Below are 26,909 nucleotides of genomic sequence, written 5' to 3'. Positions count from 1 at the left end.
AAAATAGGCGTGGGATTTTATTCTCTGCTGCACTCGTAATCTTAGCTAGTGTGTAAAGCCGCAAAAAAATTATTTTGGAGAATCTGATGTCCAAGAACGGAGAGTTACTCATGCATGCAGGATTACATATGTAAATGCTATCCTGAATTGGAATTCTAAATACAGTAAACGGGAGAAATTTATCAAAATACACATGCACGTCAAATTACCTTGTTTTATGGTAATTATCATTTTCTTGAAAAAAAAAATACTACTTCACAAATTGATGATGTAGGTTAATATCCTCGTATATATCTTTTAAGACATAAGCAAAGGCATCTAGACCTACCATTTAGCTTATATATCTATAGATTGGCATTTTGTTCCCAGTATTTGAATCTCGACGCTGTTGTAATTGATGAAAGCAAAGGAGCTGCTTTAGAGAAATGCTCTCCATGCTCTATGATAAAAAATTCTGCATACTTGCCAAAACTTCGTTAGTTGTGAAGCCTAAAGGCATGCATGTCGTCCTGAGAAAACGTATATTCTGATTTGTTTGCTCTGAACTGAGTTTGATATTAATTTGCAGTAGATCCTAATTGTCATATTGTTTTCTAGGTAATTGACTCTTATTAGTTATTAGTAACCTTCTTTGTTGTCTAAGTCCCGCATTAAACTAAAATTCTCAAAAACTTATTATCCCTTTCTGCTCTTTTAACTTGTGGCATAGATTCAAAAGACTTCCAAGCAGATAGTGGAATATTGTAACTTTGATTGACTGGTTAAAAAAGTAAAGAAGGATATATGGTAGTCCTCCTCCTCCTCCCCCTCAATTCTATTAGTAAGTAATAATTCTTTATCTCTCTCTCTCTCTCTTTCAGGACCATTTTTTGTGTCCTTTTCTACTTGTCTGAACTGAACCAACCAATACACCAGGAGGATGAGGCTTGGGAGTACAAAACAAGCAAGCGACCATTACAATTAAAGCACGATAAAAACATGCATCAAAGGATAAGGGTAAAAAATGGGACTAACCCCATTGCAGACTGATGAGTTGATGTTTTACAGTGTCATGTTATGAAGGCCCAAACGAATGAAACATGTATCCTATCCTCTGATGTTTGAGAATATGATGAAATGCAGGCCGCACTAAAAAATGTAGCCTCTGCAGAAGCAATAGTGTGGTTACAGATTTGCACTGTTTAAGACCTGAGGCTGCATAAATTTTTTGGGACAAGGGACTACAGCAGGGATCATGGACGGGCCACAGTATATGAGTAGCAAATTGTGGAAATTTTGAAATCTGTGACTAAAACAGGGATCACAAGGACCTTTGTGTTTAACATCTAGCTAGATTATTGCAAGTACAATGGCTTCGAGAGTTTTCAACAGAGACTCTTGATGTATCGGCTTTTCACTCTAAAGATGATAACTAGCTTGAGCAGAACCTAAATCTTTGTTGATTGGAGTTCGAGGAAATTTATAGATGAAGACCGAATTCTCGTCGATTCCACTTCTTTTTTCTTTTCTTCTTCTTCTTCATCTTCTTCTTTTTCTTTTTTTAATCTTTGAGAGGGAGCAGAGAGGGCCAAGTCTAATGACATACTTGGTGGTGATTGGAGACGGAAACAAGAATGGCCCAAATTCAATTCTCTGCTACTGAATTTGAAATGAAAGCCCAAAAGAGCCCAAGCTGCAAAAAGAAAATCGGAATCCATCTTTTTGAAGATACCTAGATTATCATCATCCTCTCTAGGAAGTTCCAAAAATCAAGAAATCAAAAATCTTTGCCTCTAAAGAGAATTATTATCATTTCAGCTATCCACCTCCCTACGACCATCTTTTTGATATTTTTTGCAGTTTGTGTAGCCTCTACTCTCTAGTTCTTTCAACGGCCGAAGCAGTTTCAGTTTCATTCGAGAAAAGCATGCTGCAACTTGATGTTTCTTGCTATTTTAAGGGCCAAAAAAAAAAATTCTTTAACTTGTCCCGAGTTAAGTCTTTACCCAAGTTTTCTGAAGTACAAAGCTATGCAAGTCAGAGATGGATTGCTGTGGTACTCGGAATTGTCCGGTAGTTATTGTCAAATTTCAATTGTAAGAAAATTTTGAAAGGGATAGAAAAAATTACAGTCTCAAAGAATTTGTTCAATATAATCTTAATGTTATTAGGGCATAAATGAAAGTCTGGAACAATTTTTCAAGAAGATAATGCCGAACAATAGGCAACAAAAAAAAAAAGATTACTTTTAAACTACAACGAGACGACGTTGAATCTTAGATGAATAGATTATTATGATGAAAACTAAAATGAGAAACAAATAAATCATCCAACCAACCCTCCCTCAAATAAACCTTGGACTTGATTAATGCTAAAAAAATCCAAAGGAAAAATTTTTAATGTAAAGAAGTTTAAATATTCTTGTAAGGTGGTGGGGACTTTCATGTCACCTCACTTTAGTCTAAGTTGAAACTTGAAAGGCATTTTTTATTGCATCTGTCTAAATTTACAACTACTTTGTGAAGGGGTTAATGGACGGCATATTAATTTTCTCGCAAACTGTTGAAGGTACTCAAAAGAACTTAAAATCTAAATCGCCAAGTCACTTTCCCAAATAAATTATAACGTTATTGACCTAAACAATAATATTCCATTTGTGAATTTTATACCTTTCTATGTTACGTGTAATTGATGATAATTTGTAGCATAAATTAAGCACAAGTCTTCATGGCGCGCCTTGCCTGCTTATAGGGTCAAGAAAGTTGTAAACGTAAGCTGACATAGGCAGAGGAGGTAGCAGCACTGACCCCGAGTTACGTCATGGCATTTCTGAATGAGATGCACCACGACCCACCTTCTCTTCCTCTTCTTAGTGTTGTCTACATTGAATTTTACCAGTGTAGGTACAATTTCGTGCGGTTAAACATTGGATTAATCCACTATATGTTAAATTTCAACATATATATTATGAGTAAATCTTATATACATTGACAGTGCATACACTATTATTGTTGGATCCATGACACATGTGCAAAAATTGAATTTCATAGTTGTCATTCATTCAACACTGACAGTGTGTATAATTGTCATTCATATTAATGCTAATTTACTCATATTTTTATGGTTGAGATATTAAATTAGTTATGATTTTGTCAATTTATTGATATTATATGCCTATATATGGAAAAGAATACCTTATAATTTTTTTCTTTGGTTTTGCAAAACTCTTTAGACACGTATTTATCTTAATAAGGATTGCAAAATTTCGTCATAAATTGAAGTATCATCCGTAAAGCTACACAGTAGGAGAAAATTTATTTTGTGATTTATACTCTTTGTTGAAAAATGTTAATGTCTGTGACATGCAACGTGTTTAAATACTTACTATGCCGTCTGCTGTAGAGACGCAAGTATTTACTACCTATGAGCTAACCTACTAATACTAAATGTTATACTCCACGTGTTTACAGGGAAGACCACCGAGCACTCGTTCAAGGAAAGCAAATAAAAAATGCTCTAGTCGAATGCAAGCAAATAGTACTATGCTTCTCCTCTTGACGGACGACAATAAATGTTGGTACTACAGAGATACCGAGCAATCCTCTCTGGTTCAACTAGAATTAAAGTCAGTCAAAAGTCAAATTAATTAATTAGCAGTACAGTAGTATTATTTATATTTATACTCCCTCCGTCCCACTTTGATAGTCCTGTTTCTTTTTTCACACAGTTTAAGAAAAAGTAGTTAACTTTGTTGGAAAAGTAAATTTAGATTGCTATTTTCTTAAAATACCCTCATATTAAATATGGTACAACTTTATGGGAACTTGAATTGATGATAAAAAAAAGAATCAACTCTCATTAAATGGGGTAGGTTTATAGTAACAACTACTTACATTGAATAAGGGTATTTTAGAAAAATTAAAATACAACTACATTTTTCAATTAGAAAGTGAACTATAATTTGGGACAGATGAAAAAGGAATACAGGACTATCAAAGTGGGACGGAGGGAGTATAATAAACGGAAGCCGATGTGACGAAAGGAAGATGATGCTCCCTTGGAACCATGACGATGACGCACTGCATTTGCTGCTTCTCGTTTAATTTCTTCAGCACAAGTCCAATCCAACTAATTTAAAACTAGCAGTGGTAGCGTTTCAATTTCACGGGCTTCGAGGCGCTGTCTGTAACATATCTTTAGCAAAAGGCTGTGCAGACTTTTCTTTTCTTTTTTTTTGGTGGCTTGAAAAGTCGTGCAGATTTGTTATGTGGATTCACACGTGAAAACGTAAGGATTTAGGACTTTGGGTAATTCTGTCGATTATCAAGAGCACAAATAGTAGAGTAATACTACTCATGATCTTCTTTTCTTGATTCTATTCCTTCTCCCTTTTTGTATTGTATTGATTGCCCTCTTTATTCCTTTGATCGATTGGTGACAGAGTCTAGGACCTGCTTTGCTGGAAACTGGCGGTGGATAGATCGTAGAAGAGGGGAGGGGAGGGAGCTTCTTGCCGTCTTGGTGGTGGTGGTGGGAATGGGATGACTACTGTTTGAGTCTTCTTCTTTCTTTATTCGCTTTCCGTCGAAGCTTCGTACTGCGTTAATGGACATGAAAGCGAGTTACGCACTGAGTTTTGGGCACGTAGCTGTCTAACAAAAGTAAAAAGGGACCCGGATCAATTACAGTACAATGGGTTGTGGGGTCAAATGGTAGGGGGTGTTCAAGAGGCTTCTTGTAGATGTAGACGGAGAAGATAACGTCAGAGAAGAGCCGCGTCTGTAAAGGTGAAGAATTCAATTCAATGACTCGTCGAGGCCCGTCGCAGCCGCCAGTCAGAGAGAGAGAGAGAGAGAGAGCTTTACAGTTTACTTTACACCCCAAAGATAAAAAAGAACAGGAGGAATATTCCGGCTGCATGATGATCAGTCCTGTGAGATGTGCGTTATCAGTAAATATGCTTTTCCACAAAGCAAATTTGTGTCTAGATCTGCTTTTGGTTGCACCCATCAACGTTTGTTCTCACTACAACTTTCAAAACCCAAACGCGGAATATCGCACCTAACGCGATTTCATCTTATCGATTGACAACCTATAAATAATTCATAAATTCGTTTCTTCTTCGTCGATAAAAAAAAGGGATAATTTCAGAAACCTCAGGGGAGGTTTCTGACAATTTCACTGACCTCCCCTGAGGTTTCCACAATTACACTGACCTCCCCTGGCAGAACTTGGGACCCAATTGCTGACATCATATAATGCAAAATTACTATTATACCCAAGACATTTTGTGTTATTATAGGACTAAAATATGATAAGGCAGATGGTGTTTTGGATAGTATTGGATTGCATTTCTATTTATTTAATGTATGGTTATGAAATTTGTAATGATATTACTCTTGGATTGCAGTTTTGGTTTGCACCTTATTACTGTTAAGGTTTTATAAATGACTGTTTTAGTTCTTGGATTACACCTTACCTCCAAAATTTGGGAATTTACCCAAATTTTCCATTTTCTAATATTCCTACAAATATGCAAAATTATGCATATCCCTCAAATCTACCTAATATTAATGTTTTGTTAAACTCTAAATAACAAAAATATGAAATATAATATTTAAATATATTTTAATACACACAAGTTGGACGGGTAACTAGTGTGTCAGAGAGTTGCCATAATCTCCTTAAACCCGCATGCGGGTTTAAAGAGTATTCGGATATTCTCATATGCACCTATGCAAATCGAACCAACCGGATATCTTATCCGTATCCCATTTTTTAAAATAAAAATCTTATAAATTTGAAAAATAAAATCAAATTTAGATGTATTAGGGTTTTAAAAATATTATATAAGTGATAAAAATTTTATAAATTGTAAAAATAAAATCAAATTTAAATAATTAAATGTTATATTTGCATAAGGAATAATACAATAATCATAATAATGATAATACAATAATATTGGTGTAATAAAACTGCCATTAATTTAAATATTTACTTATAATGCCCAAAGAGCCTAATTACCAATTTTTTCTTCTCGCGCTCAAATATAACATTAACCCGCATGCGAGCTAACCTTGAAATAGAAAAAACACAGAATCCCGCTTGCGGGTTTCAACGTTATTATGCAGGCGGGATTTTAACCTGCTTGCTTGTGAACATGTACCACATTGCTTTGAATTTTTGTGACAAGAGGAAAGCTTTGTCTGATGAATGTATTTGTGAAATGACCTGAGTGGTGGTAGATGGGTTAATTGGGTCGGTTGCGTTACCCAATTGTTTATATCCATAAGTAAAATTTTATGATTCCCATACCCATCCCTTCACTTTTTCTTATTTATTTCTGATTTTTATTAGTTTTCATTAATTCACTAATATAACTTGTACACCTGCCTTAAGGGCATTTATGGGAACAAAATTTCCTCTCTTTCCTGAAAACACTTTTTTATGTTTACTTTTGTGGTCATGGGCTGATTTTGTTACAAAATCAGAAACCTCAAGGGAGGTTAGTGTAATTGTGGAAACCTCAGGGGAGGTCAGTGAAATTGTCAGAAACCTCAGGGGAGGTTTCTGAAATTATCCCTAAAAAAAACAAAAACTTACTTGGCCCAGGCCAGAAATTATATCGGCGCAAATGGTGCATCAATTCGCCGCCAAGGTATGGTTGTCACAGCATTAACTCTTTGGTTGGGATAAATTCGTGGATTTCCAACAGTCTTCCAGCCTACCACGCATATATATATATATATATATATCTACCTTGTATATAAAAAAAAAGTCAAGTTACTGTAGCCAACCATTTTTTTGACACATGTATTGTATATATCTTTGACAAGTGGACTTTGATTATTTTACCAGAATTTTTCCTTCCCTTTTTTGATTCAATTGGGCTAAAGGATTAAAATATTTTTTCTCCTTGAGAAAATCAACTCCATCTCTTCTTTTTCTTCTTGCAGTAACTACTGTCATCCATTACCTTTTTTATTTTTTATTTTTTTAAAACTAATCTAACTAAAATTGTTGCCATGTTCTTTTTTTTTTTTTTTTGTCAAGTTGATAACTACTTAGCAAAAAGAATTCTTTATTATTTTTTATCCCATTTTACATTTTCTTTTCTTTCTTTTTTTTTCATCTCTAATCTCGCATGTTTGCTCTATTTTTTATCATAATGTTATAGCCAACTAGCATTTGTTTGGTAAATTTATAGGATGATGTTTTATTTGGTAGTTCTTCGTGGATAAAAGGTAAAATTTAAAATATGTAAAAAAAATTTAGAATTCATTTTATACCAATGATCATTTTCTATGAATAATAGAACAAAAATTCATTCTTTTATTTTCTTCTCCTACGATTTGATTTCTTACTTCACATTTTGTTTCCTTTTCTTTGTTTTTTGGTTACATTTTGTAATTATCTACAATTTTGTGTATTTATTTAGAATAAAGATATATCATGTGACGTTTTCACTAAGATAAATCTAGTTAGACATTCTTGTACCTCCGTTTTTCTCCATTTCTTTCTTTTTGCAATTACTTTATGGCCTATTAAATTTAATTGAAGGATCCAATAATATTTTGTATATATTTAAACTAAAGCTAATTTTTTTGTTTTTTAATTACTCAAGTGTTGTAGTATGCATTGGGTTGGTATACAAGAATTGCAGTCGATGGTGGAAGTCACAATTGAGGCTTTCGGCCTAGAGTGTGACTTGACAAAAAATTGTTAGAAATTTCAATTTTGATTAGGAAGATGTTTTTGCAATAAAAAAATAGTTCAATTCTAATTTGTATATGTAGACCAGGAAACATGGCAATTCATATTTTTATCTAACTTTGCTATTTATATCCAGGAACTGCAAGATAATGTTGTCACCTTTAAACAGAATTTAAATAGATGAACTGGATTCTTCTATCAAAAGAAAGAAAAATATGAAAGTTTATAGTAAGTTATATTGATGTTGAAGATTGTGCTATGTTTTAGTAGCTTTCTAAACATTTTCTCATTATTAAAGTACTAAAAGTATTACGACTGCTTTTGATTTAGTTTTAACTAAAACTATACTACTATTAATACACCAATGCACTTATAGTGTATTAAGTTTCTCTCCTTTTTGGGTATCATCATCATAGTGGTTCAAAAATATTTATTCAAATCACAATAAATAGAGAGGTTGACTTCATAGATGGAATTTTTCTTCACAACAAATTTTGAGAGAAATTTTATTTATACTCCATATTGTGTTAATTGTGTTCCTACAATAAACAAAAACTATACGATAAAAATAATAACGAAAGTATGATTAACAAAAATGAGAGTTCAAATAATATTTGTCAAATTTAATTGCTTTAATGCTCAAATTTTCTCCTATATTTCTATTCATTCATCATGTGTTAAAATAATTTGATGCTATGCATTCGACGGACAGTGGGCATTTTGGTCATTTTACACAGCGCGTAACTTTGATTGCACACGGCGTAACTTTGTTTGCACAGCGTGTAACTTTAGTACAAAAATTTACGGGCCCCACACACGTTGTGAAAATTGATATACAACTTGTATCTGGACCGCACATTTTTTTGGCCAAAATTTGGCCGTTGACTGTTCAGGTCCCTGCCCCTTGTCCGCATTCGACTAAATTTCTAGGGGGCCCAAACTGTGCTTTGCACAGTTCAAGTACCTCTAGTATATATATAATAATGCTGATAACGAAGGACTTTCTTTTTTTTTTTCATATAGTAATTGGAATCGATAGCTATGTGGTGTGGAATTAGCAGGTCATCGGGCACTTGAGATTCTCGGTGACATGTTTTCTATGTCAATCCAATGCCACCAATAATATTGCGCCAAGTGTCATGTATTGGGTGCCTGTCGACCCTACATACATCTGTTCTACAAACATGAAACGTTTTTCGAAATATATAGACTGGAAACTAGATGAATCCGTGAAGAAATATGACATGGGTTTTGGCTTCTAGAAGTAGAACTGACTTGTACAAGAATCGATGGTACTCACGATTTCTTCTGAAAATGGCAAATTCATACTAAAGGCAAATAACTAATTATTCAAAGTCTTTTTTTATTAATTTTATTTTTTTCCCCGGGGATCACTGAATTAACAGTATCGATTATTAAATTAGCAATACAAATAGCCTTCCTATCACTTCTTGTTTGCGTCGCCAGTTAATTTTTAGCATCAAACTTAACAAGTATTATCAGTTTGCAAATTAAATTAAAATTACTAATTTAAGGATTTAACACACACACACACACACTCACATACTTTATTAGTGTTGCGCCTTCTATTACACGAACTGGCTAAATGCACCTCATGTGCATATGACAAAATCCTACGAAGAACCACCTGTATGAATATATTTTAAATCATCCAATATGACGGACCTTTATAATTAAAGAACTCCTTATGGAGGAGTATGTACAATTTAAATATGCTTGATTAACTACAAGTAGTTTTTCTTTTTTTGGTCTTTGAACGAATGTTGCTGTTGGCGTTTCATTTCATTAGGACGTCATGCAGAGGACGGTTTAAGATAAGGATATGGGGCACTACCGCCCTTCTTTATTACGGACATCAAAAGCAAAAGGAGACATGAAAGATTCTGCTTTCCTCTTCATTCCTAATTGCCTTTTATGTTCCTCATCCCCATGTTATCATCTTCGGGCCTTTCAACAAACACTACTGACTATGAAATTTATGTGCACTACTCGTGCATGCATATATATATATATGTACACCATTTAGCTACTAGGCCCATTCAGGGAGTAGTTTTCTGAGCTTTGAATTTCTTGAGGAAGGTGCCAGCAGGGGCAGTGCTTTTCAAGTTGATGTGTTCCTTTAGAGGCATTTGACTGGAGGACCTATGAATTCTTAGTATTGATAATTTTTTAGAGCGTTCTTTAAGTCAATTTCTTGTCCATCCTAAAATGACAATACTTAGAACATCAACATTACTTTCATGTGTCCGTGAAATTTTGATAAATTTAATTTCTGACATTGCATTTGACAAAAATTGAAATCATTTTATGTGTAGGGCATTATTAGAAGAACCGAAGAAAGGCAAAATAAAAAAAAATAAAAAAAAAGGAGAAGGAAGAAGAAGAATGTAACATCGAATACAAGATCAATGTCTTCCTACCATCATAAGATATGAATTTATGCATTAAAAATTTACATTCAGTAGCCTCGTGGCATGCGCCTAAGATACTTGCTAGGTTTTGACATAAAATCCACCATCTCAGTCGGATAATGATTATGCGTAGATACTAGAGAAGAAGATTTGAGGGTGTAAAATGATGGACGCAGGCATTAAGTTAATCAGAATTCATAAGACGTTATCATTGCGGGAGTACATGAATAGATTAAAAGTCTTGGGGCTTCGCGAAAGTTTTTTGGTTTCCAGCCAAAAAACGAGATTAAAAATAGTGGGATCTTCCATTTTCTACCAAAACTTGCAGGAGATTTTTTCTTTTCAATTTTTTTTTTTTTTTTTTTTTTTTTTTGGTTGCAGGAGGATCAAACAAACGATAGCGATCGCAATGGTCTAATGTCTGCAATGATGTGGCATGGCAGGCAGCCAGGCAACGTTGAACAAGAGTTACCTATTTATTAGTTACTTGCATCTATTTAACAAATAAATAGGTAAAGTCAGTGAAATTTTACACAATTTCAGATGAATCTGTTTGCCTATAGTTACTCAAGGAGTATAACTATGATTGAGCGATTGAAAACTACAAATTAAAAAAGAGAAATTCTAAAATCAAATACCAATATTTAACGTTTATTCTACCTCTTGTTTTTTTTGGCACTAGTTTTATTAGTAAGTGTGGTCGATGTTGCTTTTGTCTAAATCCATGACTTTCTTATAAGATTTGGATCCACGTAAGATTTGTTCTTAAAATTTAGACGCAAATTTTGTGAAACTATCATCATGGGTGTGGATAAAATCGAGATAAAGTGAAAGGTTTAATTTAAAACTTGGACTCAAATTGTAAACAATATCATGGGTACGGTCTAGATTACATTCGGTTGACAACTTGGCATGCCTGCTTGATGATTGCGTAGGCATTGCTCAGAAAAGGCTTCACCTATCAAATTTTGGGTTTAAACAATAATAGTATGAAAATAACAAAAAAGTTAGTTTATAACTGCAATTAATCCTATCAAAATGTAACACAACAAAGAGTTTCGATAATGAAAGGTAAGCAAAGGGGAGGCAGCGACCGCGAAGTAGACTCAACAGTGCATAAATGTTAAAAGGATAGAAACAAACTAGAGGTTGTTTAGAATGCTAAGAGTACGCAATAGTACGTACTGCTTACCAAACTTGTGGATGAGACATGGATAGCATAAGATATGTAGTATTAATCTATATATATATATATATATATATATATATGTAGTGTATATATTATTATGACTAGATGCATGACAAATATATAAAATTTGAGCATCAAATTTAAGTTTAAATTAATTAGCATGCATTCAACAATAATAGTGTATACAATGTATTAATTCATGTTTTTTGGCATAAACTCATAATATTTGGTGATTGTATTTGGCCTGACTAATTTGCAGTCGAGCATTGTTGGATGGCTTTTAGCTCCGTGAACGTTATTTTCTCTGTTTATAAGATTCGAATTCAAAACCCTACTTAAAAAATAGGGTTAATTTTAAAAACCTTCCTCGAGTTTTTTGATAATTTCACCTAATATTCTTGAAATTTTTAATATTATCCTAACCTTCCTTGACCCTATAAAATGACCATAATAACCTTAACATATTAATATTTTTTTCATGCAATTACACAATCTGCTCCTAATCTTATGCTTAAGAATGTATTTCACACAATTAGACATTCAATGAAAGCAAAAATAGGATTCACTTATGGAATAACCAATTATGTCCTAAACACAATTTTTAACATATTACAAATTAATTTTAGTTTGACTTAGAGAGCCTGGGGATGAATAAAAGAAAATGCAAGCCAAAAGTTTAAGAAAGACTAGTCTAGTTTCAGTACTCCAATATTTGAGAGATATGGTGTTATATTAATGCAATTGGTAAAATTTTCTTGAGTTTAACGGTGTTGAATTTTTTTTTTTTTTTTTTTTAGATTGAGGCTTTAGAATTGAGGAACCGAAGGTGATAGTGGTCATGGAAATAGTGGTATCGATTTGGGATGTGAAAATATGAAAGGTTTAGAATAATAGATATGATGGTTAGAAAGTGAGTTTGTGATGTTGTGCATGTTTCCACTTTTTTAAAAAGAATTTTATGAGAAAAATAAAATGAACTTCACAATTTTAAGATGGCACTTTAAAATTTTGACCATTGAATAGTTTTTGTTACGAAAATGATAATTTTATGGGAGATATATATAATTTTTGAAACCTCAAAGGAACTAGGTGCAAATATAAAAAATCTCAAGATAGGTTTCTGAAATTATCCATAAAAAAAAAAAAAATATACGTTTCGTGGATGGAACGACGAAGGAGATGAGATGAGCGGCGAGCAATGTGCCAATTTAACCAATGAGTCAACGTCCAATCCAGTCGACACGCGGTCTTCAACATCTACTCCCTTTCTCTGAACGTATTTACAAGTTTGCCATTTGATCCTTCCTGCCGCCTTCACGTACGGATGGCGCCCACGGTTTCATGGAAAATCCGGGGAGTCAGCACAGATTTTCTTGGCCAGCCAGCTTACCTGTCTGAATTTTTTTTTTTTTGTTTGGGGGAGAAGTGGATGAATTTTTCTGGTCAAATAAAATCTTTTGTCATAAGGTCTCAGCTGCATATTTTGGAGTGCAGCTAGTAGCACTTCATTCTTAACAATTAATCACTTTGTCAAAAACAGTCTGGTAAGCACGTTTTAGTCATTATAGTATCCGTGTACAGCTTTTCTGGATCAGTAAAGTCTAATTCATTTCATAACAAAAATTATTGATTTGATGAAAACAAAATCACCAAATGTAATCTCAATAAGCCGTAAGACCATTTTAATACTCTTTTGCCTCTTTTTCAGTCATAATTTTACCTTTTAAAATCAGTTTCTGTGTAGATGTGAAACTTGTCATTCAGCTACAATAACAAAGAATCAAACTTGGAGAAAAGAGAAGCTTAAAGTATATAGTCTCGTCAACAAAATCTTTAATGAAATCAAGGCCTGGTTTTGCAAGCAAGTTTTTGATCAAGTTTGTCTGTTACAAGTTTTTTAATAACTTTGGCTACAATAATCTCAAAAAAACTTCTCAAAATTTTTAAACTATACATTTCAAAATATCCAAAAATTTATGTACTTCAAAAATTTTATCTATAATTTCTACAGTAAAATTTTAGACAAACACCAAAAAAATCCACTTGTTAAACGGGGCCAAGTTAGTATGTGACACAGGTTATTGAAAGTATTTGACATTTTCTTAATATGGCTGGTGTTGTATCTGGTCTAGTGTATGAGAAACAAATAATAATATATTCATTAATACTGGAATTCTAAAATGAAGTTTGAACTATTTTTGAAGAAAACTAAAACAACTGACCCATTTTGTTGAATCGTACCATTATTTGTGAAACCTTTTTAAGTAAATAACTTGAATACATGTTGAGATTTTCTTTAAGTTAGTAATTATCCACAGATATAACTGTCTTCAAATGTAAAACTTTCCTCCTTAAACATTTTGATACCTCTTATACTACGATTCTATTCCAAGCACCCAGCACTTTGTTGCATAAAATTAGAAGATTAATTCGGTACCTGGCATATGTATGGTCTTATCTGTAATACTTAATCATGAAATGCGCACACACGACAAAAAGTACAGAACTTGAAACACGGACAAATTAGGTAATAAACATGATGATACTGTGATAAAAAATTCAATGCTTGCATTAGAAAAGACATTTTTTTGGCCCACTATAAATCATAAAAATGTCAAAACCAAATGCAGCATACGAATGGGTCGAAAGTCAAGGTTCAACTCGTGTCTCTTTTTCAACTACTCAGCATGACTTTCTCTTAGATCAAATAATGTGCATGTATTTATGCGATGGTGATTTAATATCTCGAATTTTTTATGATCCAGTTGAATATGCACCTTCCATGTAGATTAATAGTACATGTACATAAATGACGATTCAGTTGGATCAGTGAATTAGTAGTTGTTTTAAATAAGCGGGGTGATTGATAAAAAAGAAAAAAAAAAAAGTGAGTGGTACCTGGGGTTGCAAACGAATCGAGCCGCTTGCGATTGGTCGAGCTCGAACTCGAGCACAAAATATTATGCTCGTTAGCTCGTGAGCCGGCTCGCGAGCTCGAGTATATATATATATATATATATATATATATATATATAATATTTTTTTTATTTTTTTATTTTCAGCATATATATATTTTTATTTTATGTATATATATATTTTTTATTTTTTTATTTTAATAGTAAAATTACATATATATTCTTAATATTTTATTATTTATTAAGAAAAAAATATTATTTTATTTATTTTTTAAAAAATAAAATAATTATTTTTTATTTTTTTCGAGGTCGAGTTTTAAATTACTGGCTCGCTGAGCTCGAGTTCGAACTTGATAAAATTTAGTCGAGACTCGATTGAATTAGCCCAAAATTCGATTCGATTCGCCTCATTTGCAGCCTCAGTGGTACTAGAGCTCAATAGCAGCGCCAGGGGTTTTTTTTTAAAAAAAAAAATTTTAGAAACTACCACCATTTCCCTTGTTCCGCACCGGAATGCCTAATCATACATACTCAGTCACTCACTCCCACGTTGAATATCGAATATTCCATATCGTAACGCGCACCTGCAGAGGAGCTTTTAAAAATAAAAAGTCGGTCTCCTCTGTACCTGCCCAATTCCCGTACTGTTTTACTGCTACTTTTTACCGCCACTACTGCTGCTTAGAAGTCTTGGAAGTTGGGGCTGGAAATTGTGGCAGTGTGCAATTTGGCCTGGATGGAACCCAACCAAATAAATAGCACCCAGATTTGCTGGAGTTTATTATACTAACACTACAAGTACTAATATACCAGTAGTAGCGCTTGAGTACTAGAGTTTGACCTGGATTTGAGAATTACTCAATTCAATTAAATACTTCGAATACATGCATGATCAATCGAAAAAAGAACGGAGAATAACCTTTGGTTATCTCAAGACTATGTATACAAGAACAAGATCTTCAACTCTACTAAATAAAAGCAGCAAGATGAGGAGGAAAATTGGAAAGAAATCCAAAGGGAAGAGAGAAAACGGAGTTTGGATAGAGTATTATTTAAAATATTATTTGAAATAAAAGCACTTTTTATGATGTGATGTATGTGAGATAAAATTGTATATTTTTTCAAAACAAGATTATTTTGAAAATAAACTCAAAAAAGAGATCAATATAGTTATATTTTTTCAAAATAGGATTATTTTGAAAATAAACTCAAAAAAGCATCACTGTGGGCAAAATTTTTTGGGATTGAATTTTGGAAATATGTATACATATATTTTGAAAAGATTGGAAAAAAAAAACCTCGTGCTTTCGTAGTTATTAATCTATAAACTGAAAAAATTCTAGTTTCGGTCCGGTCTACACGTTTGCGCTGTGCGGTTAGCCAATAAATGACCGGTATCTGGTACTTGATGATTACTAATTCTAGCATTTCCTCTCGCCTTCCTACCACTACTAACTACTAAGTACAAAGCCCACCTCCACTCTGCTGCAGCGTCATGTATACTGCATCAACACCTCCCTGATTCTTTGTTTCTTTCTTCTAGCTGCATCGAAGTCCAACGTCAAGGGGTCGCTCTCTTTCGATTGCTTCTTGAAACAAACAACCCCCACAAAAATAAAAGGCCAAAAGGAAAACAGAAGCGTAAACCATTGGCCTTTCATCAATCTTAGATACATATCACAAGACCCGTACAACTTGAAGCCTCTCAAAGGTACAGAATGGTTTCTTTCATTTGTGATTGCTCCTTCTTGCATCATATCATATCCAAAAGGGATCCTTTTGCTTATTCTTTGCATGCGTTTGACTTTATTGAGAGCTTAAGCATTAGTCTTATTCGTTATCTGGGTTGATGATTGATCTCAGGAAATTCAGTCTAAAGATGTGGATTTTTTTCCTTCTTTTTTTGGTGTTTTTGGTTTTGGGTTTTGTTTGCTTCTGTTGATTTGTCTTTTCTACTTGCTCGTATTAGTCAGTGAATGAAGACCTAACCACTGTGAAGTCTTGGTTCTTCATTTTGTTTCTATAAAGGCTATAAAATTCTTCTCCTTCTTGTTATTACCAAGCACGGCCTCTGATTTTTTGCTGGTAAAATAGAGTTCTGTGTTTGACTTTGGATCCATCTTGCCCTATTTCCTTCCTTGCTTTCGTTCCTGAATCTTTTTCTCATTTCTTTTATGTCAAAATTATCTTCTTCCAACTTTTGAATTCGGACTGAATTTATGGGATTTCTCACAGGTTTGGTCTTGATTTCTATCTTAGAATGCTCCGAAGAGTACAAAGCGAAAGGGTTGTTGGTTCTTGCGGGGTTTCTTCTCTGTAAATTGGTTAATTGCATGTCCTAAAGGTACTTTATTTTCCTTTCATGAATTTTTGGTTTCCAATTTTCCGCTTGTATGTTATTTTTACTATCAAAATGGATTACTTGTTTCCTTTTTCTTATTACTTCCTGGAAAATACTATTCTTTTGTGGTTAGATCGGTAGTAATCCAAATTAGGATTATTGAGGGCTGACTGGAAGGTTAACAGGATGGAATGGAAATCGGTTGGTTGGTGAGGAGTCTCAGCTTTTTGAGGAAAAGGTGAAAGGAGAACTTTTGGACGTCATATGCCTACTTTTTTGGAAGATTCCTACTCATTTTCATCAAAGCATCTTAATAAAGAAGGCCTTGGGAATTTCTAATGGCAAAGAGAAATTATAAGGCATCTAGAATGATTGAACTCCGAGCCACTCAATTGCTGGCTGTTTGCGGATTTCTAGTTCTTTGACCTTATTGCTAACATATTCAATGATCTCAAGTTTAATGAGCTTGTCAAATACTATTTGAATTTCCCCTGCTTCAGAGCCTGTGATCAGTTCTGCGTATCTTAGTTTGATAGTTCACAAAAATTTTTCAAGATGTCCTAAGAGTGATTTTTATCTCGGTTTGGTGGTAATGCTACTCTTGTTATAGGGAATTGTTTCTCAAATTTGAAGTAGTAATTATCCTTGTTTGGTCGTTTGTCATAGAATCCTATATTTCTTGCGCCAGTAGATAAGTCAACCACATATTCCACTTTGGGATGTGATGCTTCTACATCAAACATATCGGGTTGCCTAATAAGGTGCATAGTGGAAAGATTCCAGAATCAGAGGCTTGACTACTTCACCTTTCGAAGTTAAGGTTGAGCTAGAAGCATTTTTTCAAATTGAATTTCTTTAGGAGTCTGAGCTTAGTTGGAGTTGGGTGAATTGTATGTTCCCCTTTAAACTTGTTATCTTATGGTGTGCCTTTGAGAAGATAATGGGAAATTCATGTTACCTGCAAGAGCGGCAATCATAAGACATCTCTAATGGGCATGGTAGTATCAGCTGGATTGTCAAACTCTTTATTTGTCCTTTCATCTCTTTCTCTGATATAGCAGAACAGCCGCAAATGTCACCGCAGATAAACAAAAAGGCCCTCTTTTGTTTCTTCAGATGATTAGACAAGGGGCATTTGTAATGTACCTTGCATTTATATTTTCATCTTCAAATGGTAGAAAAGTCAAATCTGATAAAGGAACAAGTCCTTGTTTAAAACCAAAAAAACAGGTTGGTAAAACTGGTTACAGTATTGTCTGCGCTTTATGGGGCTTATGCTAAGTGGTCTTATTAGCTTTCAGTTTATTGTGGAAATACTTTCTATGAGAGTTATGAGCCTTATGAGGCTGAAGTTCTTACTGTTGTTTCTTGCAAGCTGAAGGTGGATTATCCCAGCAGACATTTTATCTCCTTGTAAGAGAGACATATGTATTCCCTTTCCTGTGGTTAGGATGAAACGAATGCTGAGTTAGAATGACAGATGAGGTTATTCAGGAGACTGGAGGGAACATTTGATTTGTTATTTGCATCATATGTTGCATCTTATATTTACTAAGATTTAATAGCTTGCTGTTTACTTTGCTTGCCAAGTCTTGATTGTGACTTTTGTTGAGCAAGTTGTTTGACAAATTGGTCGCTTTTCTTTTTCAATAGGTTACCTTTGCCTGTGATTACCCTACCCTGACTTGTCATAGCTGAGCCAATTCATTCACTTACTCTCAGATGCAAGCATCACAGGCTTCTCAGACTTCAGAAGCCATCCACATGTTGTACCATCAACCCTTTCAGCAGATCGAGTCATATAACTTGTCCCCTTTCCAGGTATTGAACAGCAATGTCTGTGCTGATAATAGCAGCCAAGGGGCCCAGGTGTCATTTCAAGCTTGCAACGAACAATTTGCCACCTTGGAATCCTTACCAATGACTGATTATGTTAACAGCGATTCACCTTCTACTGTGAGCATCTCATCTAATAGAAGTCCTTTCTCACCACAATGTTCGCAGTCCTATATGTCAGATGTCCATCACTCTTCTGATAATACTTATGGTTCACCATTAAGTGGGTCCTCTGGTGTTGATGATAGCAATGAATTGAGGAATGTGCTGAGAGAGTTGGAGATCAAATTAATGGAAGAGTCTGAAATTGATGACAGCAGCTCTTGCTCCGTCAACAATGTAGTGGGTCAACCTGTTTTCTCAACAAGGGGGAACCGAGTGGTGCAAATGGCCCATACCATGGACTTGAAACAATTACTTCTTGCCTGTGCTGAAGCAGTATCAAATGCTGAGATTTCCACTGCACAAGGTTTGATGAATGAGTTAGAACAGAGGGTTTCAATCTCTGGGGATCCTATTCAGCGATTAAGTGCATATATGATGGAAGGGCTTAGAGCACGGTTGTTGTCCTCAGGAAGCATAATATACAAAAAACTGAAATGCAAAGAACCAACAGGTCCAGAATTAATGTCATATATGCATTTTCTCTATCAAATCTGCCCATACTTCAAGTTTGCCTACATGTCTGCCAATGTTGTGATTGGTGAAGCTATGGAACATGAAAACAGAATACACGTCATTGATTTTTGTCTTGCTCAGGGAAGCCAGTGGGTTTCGTTTATTCAGGCGCTTGCACATCGTCCTGGTGGACCTCCATACATTCGTGTGACAGGTGTTGATGACTCCCAGTCTGTTCATGCCCGAGGCGGAGGACTTGATGTTGTGGGTCAGAGGTTAGCCAACGTTGCGGCATCTTGTGGGGTGCCATTTGAATTCCATGGTGCGGCTATCTCAGGATGTGAGGTAGAGCTGGAAAATCTTAAGGTTCGACATGGAGAAGCTCTGGCTGTTAATTTTCCTTACATGCTGCACCACATGCCTGACGAGAGCGTAAACACAATGAATCATCGAGACCGCTTACTGAGACTAATAAAGAGCTTGTCACCCAAGGTAGTCACTCTTGTTGAGCAGGAGTCAAACACGAATACAGCCCCATTCTATCCTCGGTTCTGTGAAACGCTGGAGTACTACACAGCTATGTTTGAGTCGATAGATGCTACCCGACCGAGGAATGATAAACAGCGGATAAGCGCGGAGGAGCATTGCATTGCAAGGGACATTGTCAACATTGTAGCATGTGAAGGAGCTGACCGGGTAGAAAGGCACGAACTTTTTGGTAAGTGGAGGTTGAGACTTACGATGGCGGGATTTGTGCCTTGCCCTTTGAGTTTCTCAGTAGGCAATGCCATCAGGGACATGTTGAAGGAGTACAGCCCCAATTACAGGCTTGTTGACAGGGATGGTGCACTCTATCTTGGATGGAAGAACAGAGCCCTCGCAACTTGTTCCGCTTGGAGATAGATCTCACCAGCAATTGCTGCGTGAAATGTATAAAAATTTTGCCTATCAATTCGTGCCACTTTGTACTGCCATTGTTGCTGTCACTTGTACTTATTCTCTAGCTAAGACTAGCTATATTTCTTTAGGACCTTCCTCTTGAGAGTCGACGACTACTTTGTACATGTAAACTAGCCAGCATAGGGATTAAAACTTGAAATTGTGAGCTCAGAACCTGCACTTCTTGGTAAAGGAAGAGACGTTAGTGTTTCTTTTACCTGCTTCGGGCGTGCGTTAGTCCTAATAGTTAGGTTGTTTGACCAGGCATAATCTCTGTTAGCCATTTCTTTTCTTCTTTTTTTTCCCCTTTTTGCAGACTTTGGCAGTTTGTGAATTACCGAGGATTAGGCCCAATTTTATCTTGTTCGTCACATGTTGCCATGGATTTTGAAAAAGTCTCTCATGTATGAGAAAATCCAATCACTTCCCCCCCCCCCCTCCCCGCCCGGGCCCAAGATTTGCTTCTTCAATACCTGAATCTCAGGAGTTATTCTGATATTGAAATAGAAGTTTGAATCTAAGTCTAATACAAACTCATATTCACGTTCACAGGGGTTGTTTGGATTGTAGTTTTTTAGAAAAGGATTTTTCACATTTTCTATGAACACATTTTTCAATCATTTTTTTATCTAATATATATCAAATTGCTATAATACATTTTTCTTCAAAAATTTCAAAAGATAGCAACCCAAATGGGAATATCATGAAAACGTTTCCAATTATCAAATTTTTTTCCTTAAAAACAAAAATTTCAATCATAGACAAGTTTTATGAGTTTTGTCAGTTGCCACTGCCACGCCATCCGGGGACATAAAATTTATTTAGGACGGAACATGAAAAAATTCATCTTTGGGGATTCCATTAAATTTTATGGCACGAAATGGAGGAAATATGATGAACCATTTTAAGTCAAAAAGAGCACCGGTGTCACCTGCGCTTATTCTGTTTGACCTTCCCTGAAACCAGACGGCTAAATTGCTTCCGAGTCCCAAGAAAAACGACAGAAATGATGACATGAATTAATAAGATACCATATTTGGTAAATCCCCTCGAATTTGCTCCATGATAGTGCGAGGTGCCAAACAAGAACTAATGGTCTGTTTGTTCAAATGAACCCCCTTTTCCCAAATACGAGCAGCGTGGCCAATTAGAAAATTGAGCTTGGGGCAGCACCGGGACAGTTGCGTCACTGGATCAATCTGACATTCTGGCTTCTCTGCCACCAGAGATTAATAATGCCCCCAAGGTCAAGGTGAAGGGTCCGTTCCAAGAAAAAACCATACTTAGGATAGTCATATCAGCCATCAGCATCATTTCATTCCAGTCTGACACCGCTCGCTGATTTGTCTCCCTGTGAAACCTCGTACCAACCCTCTATTAGGTATGTCACACATTGGCGCGTTTATTCATTTTTGCCTTTTTCTTCTTGTTTTTCTTTTTTTTTTTTAATTCATATCTTCCAAATTTTAGAAGATGGCTAATGAAGGTTATCCATATTCAGTAAAATGTCGCGGCCTAACCTGCATATCTAGTCTAGTATCCACGCGCGGGTTTGGCATATCTGTTTATATATTTGAGGGCCGCCAGCAAAGCTGATATGGCTTTTCCCCCAAAATTCATGAAATTTTCTGGCTCGAAAATGAAGATGAACTTTTGGTTTTCTCTGGCTTTTGCCTGTTTTCTGATTTTACCAATGTGATTCTTTGTATAAGTTGTTTCAATTGTAATTATAGCTTCCAAGGAATAAGGCTGAAAATTGGTGCAAAGCTATACATATGGTGTGTAATGAAATTCAAGTAGATATACATGTGCCAGTGTATTCTTCCTACCCTGAAAAGCAATTTTTTTTTAAAGGGGGTTTTTTTTTTTTCAGGCAAAAGATTGTGTGACTGTGTGTGTTGTTTATGAGTGGGCGTGGATGATAGTGCAGGACTAAAAATAGTGCCTGAGTGTGCGTTTCTACTCGCCAATGTCAGTCGGGCTGTTTTTTGTTCTTTTCTACAGATCAGCCTGATACATCAAATTCAAGAAAAATTGATATTCTTGTCCAAATTATTTCGTATATTGAACTATTGTATTTTTTCAGTATTATTCCGCACAATGCCTTTAAAGCTCTGAGGGAACAGAAAAGTTCCTTTTAGTTTTGCAGGTGAGGCCTGACCGTCTTGAATATTTCATGACAGATTATGATATCTTTTTGTATGGAGCATTACAAACATTATAGAATTGGGAAACCTCATCTACAATATTTGCTACCGAAAGCAGTAAGTTTATACTTGCAGATTATCAAAAACGTGATGAGCTGATGGAGGGATAGTTGCAGGATATTGTAAGAACGTTAAGGTGAACTTTTGGATGAGTTGACCTTCAAGAAGCCGTTCAAATTAATGGCGACTGACGAGTCACAAGAGTATGCAGACTGGCGTGCTAGACAAAAAGAACGAGAGAGGGAACGTCGCCGAATGCGAGACAGACAAAGGAGGCAGTCTATGAGTCTTGAAGAGAGGGAGAGACACTTGGCTAGACGGCGTAGAAACTATCAGTTGCGAAGACAAAGAGCAGCCAACGCTCAATTGGGCTTTCAGCAAACACATGTTAACTTGAGCAATGCGAGTAGTGAAGTTGAATCGGACGTGCAAAATGATAATCTTGCCCTGGTTTCCCTTCCAGAATTTACTGTCCAATCTAATTGTGGAACATTTGAAGATGGATTTGGTGGAGCATATGAAAAGCATGCTTCTGTCATCAAGTTTGATGGTAAATGTTCTGTTACTTATTGCGTCTAAACATACATGTATGACAAGTTAAAGGGGTAAAAAGCAGACTGTTAGTAGTATATCGGCATATGATAAATGTTTATTCTCTGTATCTTTCTGTATTGGCGCATCACATAGTTATGCTACTTGCTTGTGAATCCAATAGGCGAAACAACTCTACATGAATCACACAAGTATCCAAGAATTCTGCGCTTCAACCGAATAAAACAACTCGCGCGAAGACTGAATTCTCCTGTAGATAAAACCGGTACAGACGGAGACAGTCGACAAATTGGAGCAGCTGTGATAAACGAGGAAATAGTAAATCCACATTGTAAGTGCAGAATCAAACTTTTTTAGCATTTTTTTGACCTGCCATTCCATGTCAGGATAAGTATAGTTTAATGTACAAAGATCAAGGCCTGAACGTGTTTTTCACGGTTTATGGACTAGTTTATGTTTGTCGTCCAGGCGTTACTGGAAGAAAGATACGGTTGATTCATGTTAAACATCTTGCACGAGCTCTACATTCCAATGTGGGAAAAACTCTTCAGCAAAACTAATTTTATGCAGACCGCAAGGTATTGTTGTTAAATAGATTTTCTGTTGCACTGACACAATTTCCCAAAACTTTTTTGCAATATTTTTGCTGACTCACTCACTGTATTGAAATTTCTTCCCAGGACAAGACAATGTCATAGAAATGGAGATTGATGAGATGACAGCAGGTATTATTACATTTTGGAATGGGCATTATTCAAAGGATTCCATCTAAAGGGAATATTAGATTTTAAAATTACCGTGCATGCAACTTTTAGCTTAGACTTGTCTCAGCAAAAACTGATGTAATCACTGATGAGGCATCCTTCTTGGATATCAAAGGAGTCCTGTCATATTGACAACTCACACAATAAACTTCGGGATGTGCCTCCATTTTGCTCATACTTGGTTACTTTCTGCAATCAAACCTCAAAATCAGAGATTTGTTTGGTTGAATTCGATGCTTGTACATTTATGTAACTGTTTTTTTGCGTTTCTGAGTTACATGGCATGCAGAACGATGACATAGGATATATGACACAGGGACTTTTCTTTTCTGGACTGTAATATTTCCAAGTTTTGTTAATTCATCTGCTGTTGCCCTCTCCCTTGCCAACAGTCTATTCAGATTGTTCATTTTAGTGATGGTGTTGTTGTATGTTAGAACCTCTGGGGCAAGCAAAGAGAGAAGTGATGGTTAGTCAAACCCCCGTCTTCCTAATTAATTTCAAGAGAAGATGCTACGGTAGAATTAAGTAGTGACAGTGCAAAGTCTTGTGGCCACTGGGGATCCAACTTGTAAAAACGAGCTTGTGAAATTTTCTTTTGGCTTCTCCAGACATTTTCATTACTAGATTTTAACATTGTCCACAAGACTTAAACCAAGGGACCCTGCCTGCTATACAGTATAGATTTGTGCCTTCTTGTTCTAAATTTGAGTGCTTAACCAGCAGTGCACAAATGACGAAATGAAAAAAGATCTACAAGTCATAATTAATACATAACAATTACTATTTGGTTTTATCCTTTCTTGATAACAGTTTGTCCCTTTTTTTTAATAATCAATTCGAGCAATCTTGTTTAGGCTAGGGATGTTAAATGTTGGAAGAGCAGAGATTAGAAAAACATTTTCATCGTACTTTTTACATGTGCCAGATTCTAGGTAACCGTGCACAATGGCTAGGATGTTTGGCATCGGATACAAGGTGTTTGCTTTGATTAAATATAGGAAAATCTTCATCGCCCATCATGGAGGATTTAAGCCGATCCCAACACATACTAGCTAGCAGAGGAGATTCAATTTTTTTTTTTCCCTCATGAATCAGCCAATAAACAACCAGTGGCAGATTCCGGCTAACACTCGCACCATTAATTACTGGGCAGTTTACCTTGCCTAAATCTTAGTGTTGGTAGTTTTTCCGGTAGATGGAGATCCCAAACCATCTTCAGGTCAGAAAGCTGTAGGGTCTTGGAATCGAACAACATGATTGATTTTCACCAAAATTGTGGTAACAGTTAAAGAAATGTAACATTAAATTTAAATTATGACATGATAAATAATGATGGTTATTAGTCCAATAATGATATTTATTGTCTTTTTTTTTTTTTTTTGTTACTTGTCATCATCTACATCTACACCTACTCCTAGTCCTAGTCCTAATCTAGGAGGTGATCCAACAAGGTCACGAGAAACCGACGGGAACTAAACCACCATCGGACCATACGGGTGCACAGCACCCACATGGATCTTAAGCAAAGCCACATTAAGTGGCACTTTTTGATGGGAGGCAAGGGTTGAACCCTTGACCTCCCACCCCAACAATGGCCAGATAAGGGCTCTTAAGTCTTTCTCGAGTTCAAATCGTGCGCCTAGCGGTTGAGGGTGGGATAGATATAGGAAAGGGTGGGACTTGGGAGGATTAAAAAAGTTATCCTAACAGTTACAAAATAGAACGTCAAGTATAAATTATTAAAAGTAATAATATAAAACCCTTTGATTACCTTGCAATCCATCTCAAGGTTCACTTTGTATAGACATAGCGGTGTCCTTTGTACTTTTTTAAGGGGCCTGCCAAAAAGACTAAAATATAAATGAAGTAAAAACCAAAAAATAAAGAAAACGAGAAATGGAATTTGCAACTATCTCTTCAAACAAGTTTTCAATTTACAAGAGTGAGTAGGAATAAAGAATTAATTAAATATGGTGTCACATTATTAACAAAAACAACACTACAAAGAATGCAAAGAGTCATGTACAAAGACTTCACATCTATTCAATTTAAAAAAAAACATGCATCTGATTTCATATTGAATCATTTCATGCATAATTAGCAAATCCAATTCACATACATAATGGTAGAATATGCAAACATCTATGCAAGATTGAAGTTTTATTATGAGAGTTCAGACTGCCCAACTCAAAAGAAAAAATAAAGCCTATTCATATACTATAACAATTTATTTTTCTTAGCCAAAAAGAAAAAAAAAAAGGTAAGCAATGATGTATGTTGATGCTCATATCAAAGTCCACAAATTAATTAACTCATTTTAACTCTATTATTACAATTTATTTGTATTAGACAGGGAAAAAAAAAAAAAAAAAAAAGGAAACCCATAAGCAAAGATGTGAATATTGGCATATTGTTCAAAATATTGATACTTATGTTAAAGTCTTTGGCATCTTAGTCATATCTTTTTCCTTTTTTTTAAGAGTCACAGTTCGATGGCTTTAATTTACACTTTGATTGGAAAGTGAGTTTGTTGGAGAACAGGAAGAGGATGGAACTGGGATAAATATACAATATGCCTCTACATAATTAATATGAACGCCCTTTTAGAAATTGATGTTACATTTTTACCTTTTATGTTACAAATATTTATAAGCCCCATTTGTTGTGCTCATGCTTGCAAAGCACATGAAGTATTTATTGCTTGGGGCATTTTAATTAGAATCCTTTGGAAGGTAGGCCAGAACTTCAGAGAAATGGATCTGACTTCAGAGAAATGGATTAGGCTAACTGAATAAGGATACTATTATTATCAGATGAGAGACACAATGATGAAGGTCTGCTCCTGTCTTAAATGGTTGGTCATGAGCGACCCTCACGGCCAACCATTTCTTCAGAAGTTAATTGAAAGGTCCCAAATGGATGCCTCAGTGAAATTGTCATAGAAGCAGTAAGAGAGAAGCAATCCTTCTTGAATGTTTCGTTTTGCAAGCCAAGATTAGAAACTTTTACCACTCACTGTACTAAGAAATTCACTTCCTATTAAATATCCTACTCTATGCTAACTGCATGCCTGCCTGCTTATTTCCAACAGTTAAATTGGCAATTAAGAGCCGCGATTGACAAGCTGATTGGGACTGGAATGGATACGGCCTTCTTAATCTAATTGCAGACCGCGCAAATCGCCTTTCATTTGATTTTTTTTTTTTGAGTAGTATATGCCTAAACTCTTTCTAGTGAAATGTAAATTTGCGGGATTATTCTAGCTTACCCGTGTTTAATTGGAACAAAACCAGAATCAATGATCATGCCCGTATTTCTGTACAAGTATGGAACTTACTTTACATCAGGCAAAGGTGCTGACAATCCCCCCCAAGCAGGTCTTTCACTTTCACTTTCACTTTCACTTGTTTTGGAGGAGATT

The 26,909-nt window shown here is 35.3% G+C and overlaps 2 protein-coding genes and 1 long non-coding RNA gene across 7 annotated transcripts; all 3 read left to right on the top strand.

Annotated features, from left to right (window-relative positions):
* Nucleotides 1-3,988: 3,988 nt before the first annotated feature.
* On the top strand, nt 3,989-5,059 carry LOC140014053 (uncharacterized). The gene is made up of 2 exons (XR_011820935.1): nt 3,989-4,266; nt 4,421-5,059. It is a non-coding gene; the product is annotated as an uncharacterized lncRNA (long non-coding RNA).
* Nucleotides 5,060-15,792: 10,733 nt separating this feature from the next.
* On the top strand, nt 15,793-20,179 carry LOC113708956 (scarecrow-like protein 13). 5 transcript variants are annotated; one of them, XM_027231700.2, is made up of 3 exons: nt 15,793-15,939; nt 16,464-16,572; nt 18,292-20,179. In XM_027231700.2, exon 3 carries the CDS (start codon nt 18,292-18,294, stop codon nt 19,924-19,926), a length of 1,635 nt encoding a protein of 544 aa, XP_027087501.1. In that variant the 5' UTR covers nt 15,793-15,939; nt 16,464-16,572; the 3' UTR covers nt 19,927-20,179. The 5 variants fall into 5 exon arrangements, 4 of the variants coding, with proteins under 4 accessions (XP_027087501.1, XP_027087503.1, XP_027087500.1 ...); XM_027231702.2 differs by having other exon boundaries at nt 15,799-15,939; nt 16,488-16,572; XM_027231699.2 differs by having other exon boundaries at nt 15,799-15,939; nt 16,488-16,572; nt 18,223-20,179.
* Nucleotides 20,180-22,166: 1,987 nt separating this feature from the next.
* LOC113707843 (uncharacterized) lies at nt 22,167-23,588 on the top strand. The gene is made up of 4 exons (XM_027230183.2): nt 22,167-22,719; nt 22,885-23,052; nt 23,190-23,299; nt 23,402-23,588. Exons 1-3 carry the CDS (start codon nt 22,350-22,352, stop codon nt 23,279-23,281), a joined length of 630 nt encoding a protein of 209 aa, XP_027085984.2. The 5' UTR covers nt 22,167-22,349; the 3' UTR covers nt 23,282-23,299; nt 23,402-23,588.
* Nucleotides 23,589-26,909: the final 3,321 nt, after the last annotated feature.

The sequence above is a fragment of the Coffea arabica genome, chromosome 9c (genome assembly GCF_036785885.1).
Source record: "Coffea arabica cultivar ET-39 chromosome 9c, Coffea Arabica ET-39 HiFi, whole genome shotgun sequence".
NCBI lineage: Eukaryota > Viridiplantae > Streptophyta > Magnoliopsida > Gentianales > Rubiaceae > Coffea > Coffea arabica.
Note: the sequence above shows the minus strand (reverse complement) of the source record. Positions and strands in the feature narration are given on the sequence as shown.

Bases quoted from the DNA above. Each gene is read 5' to 3' on its own strand.
- LOC113707843 (XM_027230183.2), top strand. From the start codon at position 22,350: ATGGCGACTGACGAGTCACAAGAGTATGCAGACTGGCGTGCTAGACAA. The intron at 22,720-22,884 runs GTAAATGTTCTG...TGAATCCAATAG, and splicing joins TTCTGTCATCAAGTTTGATG to GCGAAACAACTCTACATGAA. The intron at 23,053-23,189 runs GTAAGTGCAGAA...TTTGTCGTCCAG, and splicing joins GGAAATAGTAAATCCACATT to GCGTTACTGGAAGAAAGATA.
- LOC113708956 (XM_027231700.2), top strand. From the start codon at position 18,292: ATGCAAGCATCACAGGCTTCTCAGACTTCAGAAGCCATCCACATGTTG.